The 14,774-nt window shown below is 41.4% G+C and overlaps 1 protein-coding gene across 10 annotated transcripts in view; it reads right to left on the bottom strand.

Annotated features, from left to right (window-relative positions):
• The window catches only part of ralgapa1 (Ral GTPase activating protein catalytic subunit alpha 1), a 78,768-nt gene extending 64,697 nt beyond the window's left edge, over nt 1–14,071 (bottom strand). For 5 of the 10 annotated variants that reach the window (XR_004210596.1, XM_031828743.1, XM_031828742.1 and 2 more), the window contains exon 1: nt 13,696–14,071. Coding sequence is in view for 9 of the 10 variants with exons in the window: in XM_031828743.1 (XP_031684603.1) it covers nt 13,696–13,801 (106 nt within the window). In the remaining variant the exon portion in view is untranslated. The remainder of the gene's footprint in view (nt 1–13,695) is intronic. The other 5 variants (XM_031828748.1, XM_031828749.1, XM_031828750.1 and 2 more) reach the window with 3 other exon arrangements.
• Nucleotides 14,072–14,774: the final 703 nt, after the last annotated feature.

Raw genomic sequence — 14,774 nt, forward strand, 5'->3', positions numbered from 1 at the left:
GAGTCTGCACAACTCTGCCAGGACATAGGATCAAGAGAGACACTCGTGTTTTAGTACTATATCTCTTGACAATGATGAAAATAATCATGGCCTCTAAACCTTCAAGCTGCATACTGGACCCTATTCCAACTAAACTACTGAAAGAGCTGCTTCCTGTGCTTGGCCCTCCTATGTTGAACATAACAAACAGCTCTCTATCCACCGGATGTGTACCAAACTCACTAAAAGTGGCAGTAATAAGGCCTCTCTTGAAAAAGCCAAACCTTGACCCAGAAAATATTTTTAAAACTATCGGCCTATATCCAATCTTCCATTCCTCTCAACATTTTTAGAAAAGGCTGTTGCGCAGCAACTCACTGCCTTCCTGAAGACAAACAATGTATACGAAATGCTTCAGTCTGGTTTTAGATCCCATCATAGCATTGAGACTGCACTTGTGAAGGTGGTAAATGACCTTTTAATGGCATCTGTCCTCATGCTCCTAGACCTTAGTGCTGCTTTTAATACCGTCGATCACCACATTCTTTTGGAGAGAATGGAAAACCAAATTGGTCTACACGGACAAGCTCTGGCCTGGTTTAGAGCTTATCTGTCGGAAAGGTATCAGTTTGTCTCTGTGAAATCAACTGTAAATTCCGGTGTTCCTCAAGGTTCTGTTTTAGGACCACTATTGTTTTCACTATATATTTTACCTCTTGGGGATGTCATTCGAAAACATAATGTTAACTTTCACTGCTATGCGGATGACACACAGCTGTACATCTCAATGAAACACAGTGAAGCCCCAAAATTGCCCTCGCTGGAAGCCTGTGTTTCAGACATAAGGAAGTGGATGGCTGCAAATTTCTACTTTTAAACTCGGACAAAACGGAGATGCTTGTTCTAGGTCCCAAGAAACAAAGAGATCTTCTGTTGAATCTGACAATTAATCTTGATGGTTCTACAGTCGTCTCAAATAGAACTGTGAAGGACCTCAGCGTTACTCTGGACCCTGATCTCTCTTTTGAAGAACATATCAAGACCATTTCTATACATTTTCTATACAAAAATTATGCAGAAAAATGTATCCATGCTTTTGTTACTTATTGGTTAGACTACTGCAATGCTCTACTTTCCAGCTACCCAGATAAAGCAATAAATATACCTCAGTTAGTGCTAAATACGGCTGCTAGAATCCTGACTAGAACCCACAAATGTGATCATATTACTCCAGTGCTAGCCTCCCTACACTGGCTTCCTGTTAAGGCAAGGGCTGATTTCAAGGTTTTACTGCTAACCTACAAAGCATTACATGGGCTTGCTCCTACCAATCTTTCTGATTTGGTCCTGCCGTAACATAACTACACGTACGCTATGGTCATAAGACGCAGGCCTCCTAATTGTCCCTAGAATTTCTAAGCAAACAGCTGGAGGCAGGGCTTTCTCCTATAGAGCTCAGATTTTATGGAATGGTCTGCCTACCCATGTGAGAGATGCAGACTCGGTCTCAACCTTTGAGTCATTATTAAAGACTCATCTCTTCAGTAGGTCCTATTTTTTATTTTTTCCCCCACCTTTATTTAACCAGGTAGACAAGTTGAGAACAAGTTCTCATTTACAATTGTGACCTGGCCAAGATAAAGCAAAGCAGTTTGACACATACAACAACACAGAGTTACACATGGAGTAAAATAAACATACAGTCAATAATACAGTATAAACAAGTCTATATACGATGTGAGCAAATGAGGTGAGATAAGGGAGGTAAAGGCAAAAAAAGGCCATGGTGGCAAAGTAAATACAATATAGCAAGTAAAGCACTGGAATGGTAGATTTGCAGTGGAAGAATGTGCAAAGTAGAAATAAAAATAATGGGGTGCAAAGGAGCTAAATAAATAAATAAAGTAGGGAAAGAGGTAGTTGTTTGGGCTATATTATAGGTGGGCTATGTACAGGTGCAGTAATCTGTGAGCTGCTCTGACAGTTTGTGCTTAAAGCTAGTGAGGGAGATGTGTTTCCAGTTTCAGAGATTTTTGTAGTTTGTTCCAGTCATTGGCAGCAGAGAACTGGAAGGAGAGGCAGCCAAAGGAAGAATTTGTTTTGCTGGAGCGCGTGCTGCTGGGTGATGCTATGGTGACCAGCGAGCTGAGATAAGGGTAGTCTGGCCCAGGAGTGTGAAGGTGAACAGAAAGGCACTGGAGCAACGAATCGCCCTTGCCGTCTCTGCCTGGCCGGTTCCCCTCTCTCCACTGAGATTCTCTGCCTCTAACCCTATTACAGGGGCTGAGTCACTGGCGCTTTTCCATGCCGTCCCTAGGAGGGGTGCGTCACTTGAGTGGGTTGAGTCACTGACGGTCTTCCTGTCTGGGTTGGCGCCCCCCTTGGGGTGTGCCGTGGCGGAGATCTTTATGGGCGATACTCGGCCTTGTCTCAGGATGATAAGTTGGTGGTTGAAGATATCCCTCTAGTGGTGTGGGGGCTGTGCTTTGGCAAAATGGGTAGGGTTATATCCTGCCTGATTGGCCCTGTCCGGGGGTATCATCGGATGGGGCCACAGTGTCTCCTGACCCCTCCTGTCTCAGCCTCCAGTATTTATGCTGCAGTAGTTTGTGTGTCGGGAGGATAGGGTCAGTCTGTTATATCTAGAGTATTTCTAGTGACTTATCATGTGTCCTGTGTGAATTTAAGTATGCTCTCTCTAATTCTCTTTCTTTCTCTCTCTCTCTCAGAGGACCTGAGCCCTAGGACCATGCCTCAGGACTACCTGGCATGATGACACCTTGTTGTCCCCAGTCCACCTGGCCGTGCTGCTGCTCCAGTTTCAACTGTTCTGCCTGCGGCTATGGAACACTGAGCTGTTCGCTGTGATTACTATTATTTGACCATGCTGGTCATTTATGAACATTTGAACATCTTGGCCATGTTCTGTTATAATCTCCACCCGGCACAGCCAGAAGCGGACTGGCCACCCCTCATAGCCTGGTTCCTCTCTAGGTTTCTTCCTAGGTTTTGGCCTTTCTAGGGAGTTTTTCCTGGCCACTGTGCTTCTACACCTGCATTGCCTGCTGTTTGGAGTTTTAGGCTGGGTTTCTGTACAGCACTTTGAGATATCAGCTGATGTAAGAAGGGATATTAAATACATTTGGTTTGATTTGATTTAAAACGGAACCCCGCTCTCAAAATCCAGCTTCCTCAGCTGGCCCAGTTGTGTGCCAGAACTGTTCCGCCCTGAACAATAGCCAAGCTTGGGGAAGGAAGGGGACATGTTCTTGTTGACTTTCTCTGCTGAGATAGCAACAGGCAGAACCACTATTCCACCTCCAAAATAGAACACACGGAAGAGAAAAGTCTCCTTATCAGATAGGCTAGTGACTGCATCTAAAATGTCACCCTATTCATAACTTTTGACCTAGAACTCTGGTCAAAAGTAGTGCACAATAGGGAATAGTGTGCTCTCTGGGAAGCACACAGTTTGTGGAAGAGAGCAGCGTCAGTCGGGGAAGAACACTTAGGAGAGACTAATGGCCCACTCTCTCCTTCTCTCTCCCTGGTCATGTTTACATGAAGGATGTAGTCAGCAGCACTAAGCTATGCCAAGCCTTTGTCTACAGCACACAGATATACTACTGCGATTAGGAACATTGACTAGGTCCAACCATACACATTGTCTGTCTGGATTTGTTCTTTTGACATGGTGGTAGTACTAGTACCATGGGCCATTCAAACCTAAATGATGCATTCAGACCAGTGCCTGGCTCCGACAACACTATGGCTGCACCCAAATGCCCCCTATTGCCTATACAGTGAACTACTTTGACCAGAGGCCATATGGTTCTGCACTGTATAGGGAATAGGGTGACATTTGGGACACAGATTATGGTAGTTACATATACAACAGAAGAGGGCCTCATTCATTTATGAAATAGTAAAACTTCAAGATATCCTAATAATAATAATCTTGAGCTCATTGGATTGTTTGTTATAGCCTCAATTTGGTAGTGTGATGTCCACTGTTGTCTAGAGCTGCTGGCTGATAGGCTAATAGAATTAAACAGCATCTGACTGTAAATAAAAGGCAATAAAGGACAGGGCAATGACTTGACATTATCAACTCCTCATTCCCAAAGACACAGACAGGCAGATGTTGTTCTGAGTTAGGCTACCATTTGCCATAATGTTTAGCCTACTGCAGCTTGAAATTATCGACATTTGATAACTATCCCCCCACCCCTCTATTAGTTTCTTTCTATTGAAGATTTTGGTTAAAGAAACTGTCCTGTGAAAATCTCACTTTTAAAAAGTTTATACTCTGTTAACGCATACCCGAATGTTGTTGACTCATCCCATACGCATGTGGCCAAAGCATGAATTCGAGAACAAAAAAAAAAACACTTATAGTTCCCCACCTCAAATTTGTATCTCAAACAGAGAGATTCTAAAAAAGCTTGCTATTTCCTAAAAGGATGATGTCATCCTCCTGAGGAGGATGCAGTCTGATTAGCAGTCTACTCGCACAAATATTTTCAATGACCGATATACACCCTAACCATTCTATTGTTGGGGTACACCAACACCATTCCAAATTTTTAAACATAGTTAATCGCAATATTTTGGAAGGAAAACAATTTCACTCACATTGTTATTTATTGTATGTTCATATTTCATAGAAATCAGGAAACACTGGACAGTTACTTTAAAGAAGCCCTGGATGTGGATTAAGCTACAGGAAACATTGACATAGGTTACACATTGTGTGGCGTCATGCCCGAAGCTTGTCCTTTGTTGCTCAGCTGCCATAATGGTCAGGTAGCCACACTTCTCTCTATTAGGCCGAGCCTATATCCTCAACATGATTGCGTGATTCTTATCTGGGCCTGAAATTCCCCATGGATAGTGTGCGTGTCAGGGCACACAAATCCCACTTTCCAGAGTGCAGTTCCTAGCCTACTCCCTCCTCCTTGGCAAACTGAAGCCACTGAAGGTATACACTGTGTGCAGCACAAAAAACTAAAACAAAAATCAGGGAACAATACCTCTACTTTCGAAATAAAATGTGCATTTACAGTTACCTAGCTAAAGCACAGCACTCAAGTCATGTCTTTAGACTGTCACAATTAACGTATTTTTGCTAGATACTACAGTTGTGATATTAGCCTATAGTTTTACATGAATTAACCTACACAATGTTTTCTTAATTCATCAACAACCAATAAGACTAAACGCTAGGCCTAACATCTCATTTAAAACATTACATTATTACACAGCATGTGGCTGTTGTTTCTCAGCAGCACACACGCCTCTCCAACCTCTGCTATTGGCACAGCAGCACAGTGACATGATGACAGTCTGTGCTCCCACAGTAGTTGCTGTACTGGGGGACAATGGAAACAGGAAACCTGGTAACGGCATTGAACACAATAGAGGAAATGGGTTCATGAGATGGAACTGCAATGTTTCACTCACAAGTCACAATGCCATGAAGCTTTCATCATTTTCAGTGCTACTGCAAAACCAACATCATTCAACCATCTACTCATTTCCACTCAAGAGCATATCAAAAAAGGCCTTGGAACATGCCATGCAACAAAGGGGATTGTGGCTTTAAACTCAGGACCCTTTGAGAATATAGTATTGCAATTCCATGATAAGAGTGATTCTGGGACTTGAGCTGTGTTTGAATACTCATACTAACTGCACTATTTGTGACGTGGATTGAGTACATGGTATGCTTATTGATCATAGTAGGTCAAAAGTTCCCGGATGTCATACTAAATTCGTCAAAATATGAAGTATACACGCAGGCTTCACATTGTTTTTAGATTTGAAGAAATTGGTGGAAAATATGCAGCCGAAGTACAACAAGAGTAGATATAATTACTTAAAGCAATGAATTTGTGACAAATGTTAAGAAAATATTGAGTAATGTAATGACGTTATGTTGGCTTACAATTTGTTTGCTACGTCGTCTTTACGAACCACATAACATATCATTACAGCAGTATGTACCATTTGCTAGCTAGCTACCTAACGGTAATGTTAGTTGGCTACTTATACATCAAACTTGCCAGCATATTAACTATAGGCTAACTAACTACTTAATGTTTATTGACTTGATTATTCCCATCATTCTTAGCTTAGCTAAATGGTATAGTCTTTGTGCGTTCTCAATGGACATTCGGGTGCTTTCGTAAATTCATTCTGGCTATCTACTCCGATTTCAGAGCACTCGTCTGAGAGTACAAGAGCGCAGAATAATTCATTTACGAGCGCTCAACACCCGTTGAATATGGCTGGGGTCAGTAAACTTTGCCAAAAAGAATAATGAAATGGTTGCAAGCAGCACAGTTACAGTCATCAACGCTCTGGCTAACATGAAAACTGCTTAACTAGCTCTGCTAGGGCGAGTAACATGATCAGAGTGTTCCCATTGTGTTCTCATTGTGGCCCTCCTGATTCCTGCTTACAAGCAAAAATTAAAGCAGGAAGCACCAGTGACTCAGTCTATAAAAAAAGTGGTCAGATGAAACAGATGCTAAACCACAGGACTGTTTTGCTAGCACAGGCTGGAATATGTTCCGGGATTCTTCCGATGTCATTGAGGAGTACACCACATCAGTCATTGTCTTAATCAATAAGTGCATCATTGACGTCGTCCCCACAGTGACTGTACATACATACCCAAACCAGAAGCCATGGATTATAGGCAACATTCACACTGAACTAAAGGGCAGAGCTGCCGACGAACCATCAAACAGGCAAAGTGTCAATACAGGAATACGATCGAATCGTACTACACTGGCTCCGACGCTTGTCGGATGTGGCAGGGCTTGCAAACTATTACAGACTACAAGGGGAAGCACAGCCGAGAGCTGCCCAGTGCCACACGCTTACCAGACAAGCTAAATAACTTATACGCTCGCTTTGAGGCAAGTAACACTGAAACATACATGAGAGCATCAGCTGTTCTGGACAACCGTGTGATCACACTTTTTGCAGTTGATATGAGTAAGACCTTTAAACAGGTCAACATTCACAAGGCCGCAGGGCGACAGATTACCAGGACATGTACTCCGAGCATGCGCTGACTAACTAGCAAGTGTCTTCACTGACATTTTCAACCTCTCCCTGTCTGAGTCCGTAATACCAACATGTTTTAAGCAGACCACCAGTGCCTGTGCCCAAGAACACTAAGGTAACCTGCCTAAATGACTACCGACCCATAGCACTCACATCTGTAACCATGAAGTGCTTTGAAAGGCTGGTCGTGGTTCACAACACCATTATCCCAGAAACCCTAGACCCACTCCAATTTGCATACCACCCCAACTAATCCACAGATGATGCAATCTCTATTGCACTCCACACTGGGGCGGCAGGGTAGCCTAGTGGTTAGAGCATTGGATTAGTAACCGAAAGGTTGCAAGTTCGAATCTCCGAGCTGACATGGTACAAATCTGTCGTTCTGCCCCTGAACAGGCAGTTAACCCACTGTTCCTAGGCCGTCATTGAAAATAAGAATTTGTTCTTAACTGACTTGCCTAGTAAAATAAAAGGTAAAAAAATTACAAAAATATATATTTTTTTAAATAATTCCCACCTGGACAAAAGGAACACTTAAGTGAGAATGCTATTAATTACTGACTACAGCTCAACACCATAGTGCCCTCAAAGCTCATCACTGAGCTAAGGACCATGGGACTAAACACCTCCCTCTGCAACTGGATCCTGAACTTCCTGACGGGCCGCCCCCAGGTGGTAAGGGTAGGTAACAACTAGAGGTCGACCGATTAATCGGAATGGCCGATTAATTAGGGCTGATTTCAAGTTCATATAACAATCGTAATCTGTATTTTTGGGCGCCGATTTGCCGATAAAAAAAATAATTCTTATACCTTTATTTAACTAGGCAAGTTATTTAAGAACACATTCTTATTTTCAATGACGGCCTAGGAACGGTGGGTTAACTGCCTTGTTCAGGGACAGAATGACAGATTTTCACCTTGTCAGCTCAATCGTTGGACGACTGTACCTAACCATAAACACCAATGCCTTTCTTAAAATGAATACACAGATGTTTAAACCTGCATATTTAGCTAAAAGAAATCCAGGTTAGCAGGCAACATTAACTAGGTGAAATTGTGTCACTTCTCTTGCGTTCATTGCACGCAGAGTCAGGGTATATGCAACAGTTTGGGCTGCCTGGCTCATTGCGAACTAATTTGCCAGAATTTTACATAATTATGACATAACATTGAAGGTTGTGCAATGTAACAAGATTATTTACAGTTTGGGATGACTCCCGTTCGATAAAATACTGAACGGTTCCGTATTTCACTGAAATAATAAATGTTTTGTTTTTGAAATGATAGTTTCCGGATTCGACTATATTAATGACCAAAGGCTCGTATTTCTGTGTGTTATTATTTTATAATTAAGTCTATGATTTGATAGAGCAGTCTGACTGAACGATGGTAGGCAGCAGCAGGCTGGTAAGCATTCATTCAAACAGCAATTTCGTGCGTTTTGCCAGCAGCTCTTCGCAAGCACAGCGCTGTTTATGACTTCAAGCCTATCAGCCTAATGGCTGGTGTAACCGATGTGAAATGGCTAGCTAGTTAGGGGGGTGCGCGCTAATAGCGTTTCAAATGTCACTCGCTCTGAGACTTGGAGTAGTTATTCCTCTTGCTCTGCAAGGGCCGCGGCTTTTGTGGAGCGAGTGTGGCTGTTGTCGATGTGTTCCTGGTTTGAGCCCAGGTAGGGGCGAGGAGAGGGACGGAAGCTATACTGTTACACTGGCAACACTATAGTGCCTATAAGAACATCCACTAGTCAAAGGTATATAAAATACAAATGGTAGAGAGAGAAATAGTCCTATAGTGCACTTATTGCACTTTTACTTTCACTTCTCCAACACTTAGTTTTTGCACTATTTAAACCAAATTGAACATGTTTCATTATTTATGAGGCTAAATAGATTTTTATTGATGTATTATATTAAGTTAAAATAAGTGTTCATTCAGTATTGTTGTAATTGTCATTATTTCAAATAAATAAAAATAAACATTGGCCGATTAATCGGTATCGGCTTTTTTTGGGGGGGGGGGGGGTCCCCAATAATCGGTATCGAAAAATCATAAATCGGTCGACCGCTAGTATATACTCATTAAGTATGTAGTACACCGTATGTTAGCATGGGTATACGAACACAGCTTCAGACTTTTCACCTTAAAATGCATACCAAACAAAAACCTGATTGTACTGTTGGTGCCATCATATGCTAAACCAAACTTTTGATCTGCACTGTTCAAGTAAATGAGTTTTAGTAAAATTGTGTGGAAATTGTTGAAAGTAGTCCTTGTGCATAGAATTGTATGGTTTGTTTAACTTTGTAATCATTGGTTTTTGTTTGACAGCATCACTGTTACCGTGGAATTGCCCGGTTGGATTCTGCACTCTCGAGCTGTGTTCGAATACTCATACTAACAGCATTATGTAGTATGAGTATGTAGTATGATTACAGGTCATAGTATGGATGTATGCAAAAAGTTCCCAGATTTCACACTACATTTGCCAAAATACGAAGTATACAAGCAGTGGAAACTATTTCCGTGCAGCAGTCACCAACACTGTAGATAACACGAAAACAGCCTTGCCAGCTCTGCTTGGCCAAGTAAAATGGTCAGAGAGATGTGTTCTCTCATTTGTTTCTGGAAGTAGCTGGCAAGCTAGCCAACTTTAGCAAGTTAGCTTGGATGTTTGACTGCCGTTGTGGGGTCAGGATGCTCAGCTCAACCCTACTCCTTGTCCAGAACGGGCAGTGCTCGCTCTGAACGGTCTGAACTTATGAACGGACAACCTGACAACTCTCTGAATTGACAAAACACACAAAGTCGTAAGATGTCTAGCAAGTAATTTATTATGCTAACCATCTAGCAAGAGGTTGCATAACAACAGCATCAACTTCTGGTCGACAGGTGAAGTGCTAGTATGCTCAACTGAAAGAATACCGTTAGTTTACAGCATACTAAAATAAACTAATAGTATATACTCATTAAGTATGTAGTATACAGTATGGGTATTCGAACACAGCTTCTGACGGACTTTACTGACAAATCCCAAAGGCAGACCCAGTTTAAATTTGCTGTTTTTCACAGGGTCCACCCAATGTCACTGACAGAGCTAAGACCATCTTCCAAACAGACACCTATTGACCTGACAATCATGCAGGCAGCTCTTTGATGAACTCCCTCAATGAATTGAATGATATCTCCAATCTGGTTTTATTATACAGTGCCTTCATAAAGTACTCATGCCCCTTGACTTATTTTTTTCTACAAATGATTGAAAATTAAACACAAATCTAATTAACATACAGGGCCAGTCAAAATATTGGACACACCTCCTCAAATGAGCTCAGGTGCATCCAATTTCCTTTGATCACCCTTGAGATGTCGCTACAACTTGATTGGGGTCTACCTGTGGCCAATTCAATAGTTTGGACTTGACTTACACTGAACAAAAATATAAAATGTAACATGTCAAATGTAGGCTCCGTGAAATAAAAATTATCCCAGAAATGTTCCATATGCACGAAAAGCTTATTTCTCAAATGTTGTGCACGTTATTACCTTCTTGTTATTGAGCATTTCTTCTTTGCCAAGATAATCCATCCACCTGACAGGTGGGGAATATCAAGAAGCTGATTAAATAGTATGATTATTACACAGGTGCAACTTATGTTGGGGACAATAAAAGGTCACTAAAATGTGCAGTTTTGTCATACAACGCCAAAGACGTCTCAAGCTGAGGGAGTGTGCAATTGGCATGTTGACTGCAAGAATGTCCGCCAGAGCCGTTTCCAGAGAATTTAATGTTCATATCTTTACCATAACCCGCCTCGATTGTCAATGTAGAGAATTTGGCAGAATGTCCAACCAGCCTAACAACCGCAGACCACGTGTAACCACACCAGCTCAGGTCCTCCACCTTGGTCTGAGGAATCTTTAAAATTGTTGACCGTTGCATTCATATTTTTGTTCCGTATAGAAATAAACACACCTGTCAATATAAGATCCCACAGTTGACAGTGCATGTCAGAGCAGAAACTATACCATTAAGTCCAAGGAACTGTCTAGAAGATAGAATTATGATGAGGCATATATCCGGGGAAGGGTATAAAACAATTTGAGTGTTGACAGTTTCCAAGAGCACAGTCGTCTCCACCATTGGGAAATTGGAAAAAAATATGTTACTACCCAGACTCTGCCTAGAGCTGGCAGTCAAAGCAAACTGAGCAACCATTCAAGGAGAATCTTGGTCAAATCAAATTTTATTTGTCACATGCCCCAAATAGAACAGGTGTTGACCTTACAGTGAAATGCTTACTTACAAGCCCTTAAGCAACAATGCAGTTCAGAAAAAAAAAAAAAAAGAGAGAGAACAGTCTATGACTAGTGCGGCTGGAGTCTTTGACAATTTTTAAGGCGGCTGGAGTCTTTGACAATTTTTAAGGCCTGACACCGCCTGCTATAGAGGTCCTGGATGGCAGGAAGCTCAGCCCCGGTGATGTAATGGGCCGTACGCACTACACTCTGTAGTGTAGTGCCTTGCGGTCGGAGGCCGAGCAGTTGCCATACTGGGCAGTGATGCAACGCGTCACAATGGTGTTGGAGTTGTGATAAGCTTAAGTAGGCTACGCTGTTAGTTAGAAGAGTCCGCTGTTTCAGCCTTTGTGTCGATTGTATTTCTTTGCAGCGCATACATCATTTCAGATTTTCAAAATTTATGAAATCTCAAATCTAGTGCAAAGCCATAGCTAATACCAGACACTCATTCTACTAAACTCCCAACTCCATTTAATGGCAAGATTTTATATTCATTTTTGATTATACTTTTGTAATGCTTTTTGTGGCATGGATCATAATTACAGTTACAGTCTACCAGGTTGCGTGATCCTTGTAATGTTACATGGAAAATACAACTAATGGGACGCAGAATTAAATGAATATCACACTCGCACAAATGCGACCAGTTATTTTTCATATTTGCATTTTAAAAAATCACTAGCAAATGCAAGTGAACTGTTGGCACTTTAGAGACCACTGAATGTCCATCTTATGTTCGCTAACGTTAGCTTAAAACAATGTGTTTACCTTTCCACAACAACACAGAGTCGAAAAGGGATTTGTCCATGTGTTTACGTACAGATGACAGTCAGCAAACTCAGCATCACAACAAACAGGAGGAGGGACAGACATTGGGTAGCTACGTCAAATAATATTGTAATAATCTCCTTTAAATCTTGACACAAACTCCATAAATGTCTGTGTGTTGCAGCTCGAGAATCAGGATGTTAGATTTACTTAGTGGATGTATTTTTTATTACAAATGGTTTAAAAAAGAATAATAAATCAGGCCCTCTTCATTTCTGCATACTTTTAACTCGGATCTCATACCTGCGTACATGGACAGAGAATTGGGTAGTTGGTACACAAAATGCGTGCATGTTGGCAGGTCTGCTGTATTGACGCTGTGCCTGTTTGATGGTTCGTCGGAGGGCATTGCGGGATTTCTTATAAGCTTCCGGGTTAGAGTCCTGCTCCTTCAAAGCGTCAGCTCTACCTTTAAGCCTGTAATCCATGGCTTCTGGTTGGGGTATGTGCGTACAGTCACTGTGGGGACAACGTCCTCGATGCACTTATTGATAAAGCCAGTGACTGATGTGGTGTACTCCTCAATGCCATTGGAAAAATACAGGAAAATATTCCAGTTTGTGCTAGCAAAACAGTCCTGTAGTTTAGCATGTGCTTCATCTGACCACTTTTTTTTACAGACACTGTCGCTTCCTATGGGGATGCTTTTCCCACAGCAGGGACAGAGACTGGTAAGAATAAAGGGAACAAAATGAATGGAACCAAATGCAGGCAAATCCTCGATGAGAACCTGCTTCAGAATGCAAACAACCTTAGACTGGGGCAAAGATTGAAGTTCCAACAGGACAATGACCCCAAGCTTACAGCCAACGCAACGCTGGAATGGCTTCAGAACTTGAATTTATAAGTCCTTGAGTGGCCGAGCCAAAACACAGACTTGAATCCCATTGAAAATCGAACATTTCTAAAAACATGTTTTCACTTATCCATTATGGGGTAGTGTGTAGATGGTTAAGAAACACAAATGTAATACATTTTGAATTCAGGCTGTAACAACAAAATGTGGAATAAGTCAAGGGGTATTAATCATTTCTGAAGGCACTGTATGTCCCATCTTTAGTCCACAAATAGAGAATAAGACAAGTGGCAAAACAGAAATCAAGGACTGCTGACAAAATGTGATTAACGTATATCAAAACATGGATGACGTCTCGATTTCTTTGCAGAATATAATAGATATGGACCATCCTAAACCACTGATTACAATCGGTATGCAACCATATTGTTTTGACATAACTTGTACTGTTTGCCACACATTTCAGCACAGCAAATTCATTTCAAGCGTTGCAATACAATAAAATATGATATTATATAATGGCTAGTTTCAACTGTACGCTTCCAATCTGGTCCAATGATGGGAGTAGAAACAAGCCAATGCATGTTAGCTACTCTGATTCAACAGAAAAAGTCGCGAGCTCGCTTCGGTAGCTTTGGTTTAGCTGTAGCATCAAGCTACTGTATAGCCTAGCTAGCTAGCCGACCAAAATGTCTCATTTCGACTTACCACTAACAATCCGCAAGTGTTTCAGACGTGTCAGGACATCTTTTTTTGGATCCAACACTTTCTGTGTAGATTTTTTGACGTCCCCATGAGGCTTTTTGGAAAACATTCCGAAAGCAGGAGACGAAAGAATTTGTAGGGAGCAAGCCCCTTCTAATCTTCTTCAAACGATAGCTAACCACAAGTGAGCTGTGGGACCGTTGTCATTTGATGTAACGTTACTGCGACCTAACAGTCTTATGGACGATAAAATGTATATAAATAGATAAAATTAGTTGAGAGGTGTGCATTTTCCAGAAGAAAAGCGTATGTAAAATGTTGCTACCCTCTCCGTAACCCAACCAACACACCTCTCCGCAAAATCTCAAAACATGGCGGAGTTTGAGATATGAAAAACAAGGTAATGGAAATCAGAGCAATTCAACTACGTTATAGGGTAGTGAAATAATGGAGTGGCTGGTTTGATTCATTAAAACATTGTACATGACATTCAGAACCTAATAAATGGCATAATGTTGCCCAAGCAAGAAAGCAATCTGTAATTGTAATTTCAAAGACCACTCAATGAAAACGCTAAAGTTTCACATTATATGGAAAAGTAAATCGATGGCTTTTTCTTCAAGTGTTTATCATGTTGATCTGTCAGACTTCTGTCTGTGTTCTGTCTAACAAGAGGCAGAGAGAGATATGTCTCAGAGAGAGATATATTATATATTTAACTTGCTTTGGCAATGTTAACATATGTTTCCCATGCCAATAAAGCCCTTGAATTAATTGAATTCAGAGAGAGAGAGTTGTTGCTTTCATATTTTTATGTGTATCATTCCGCTTTGACAACATTGACCATCATTCGTGCCATTAAAGCATATTGAATTTGATAGAGAAAGAGTGACCAAAGTGGTGACAAAAGCTTGACAGTGGAGGCAACAGTAATTAGGAGGTGAGGGAGTGGATGGAAGAGGGTCCCTGACTCCCTTTCTCCAAATGCACTGATTTGATTGGAACTGGACAGGTAACAGCACATTACTGAAGTCATGCAACACATTGATTTCGCTGTTCTGTGATTTCAGTGGTGATCTGAA

Source organism: Oncorhynchus kisutch, linkage group LG7, assembly GCF_002021735.2.
Source record: "Oncorhynchus kisutch isolate 150728-3 linkage group LG7, Okis_V2, whole genome shotgun sequence".
Classification (NCBI taxonomy): Eukaryota; Metazoa; Chordata; class Actinopteri; order Salmoniformes; family Salmonidae; genus Oncorhynchus; species Oncorhynchus kisutch.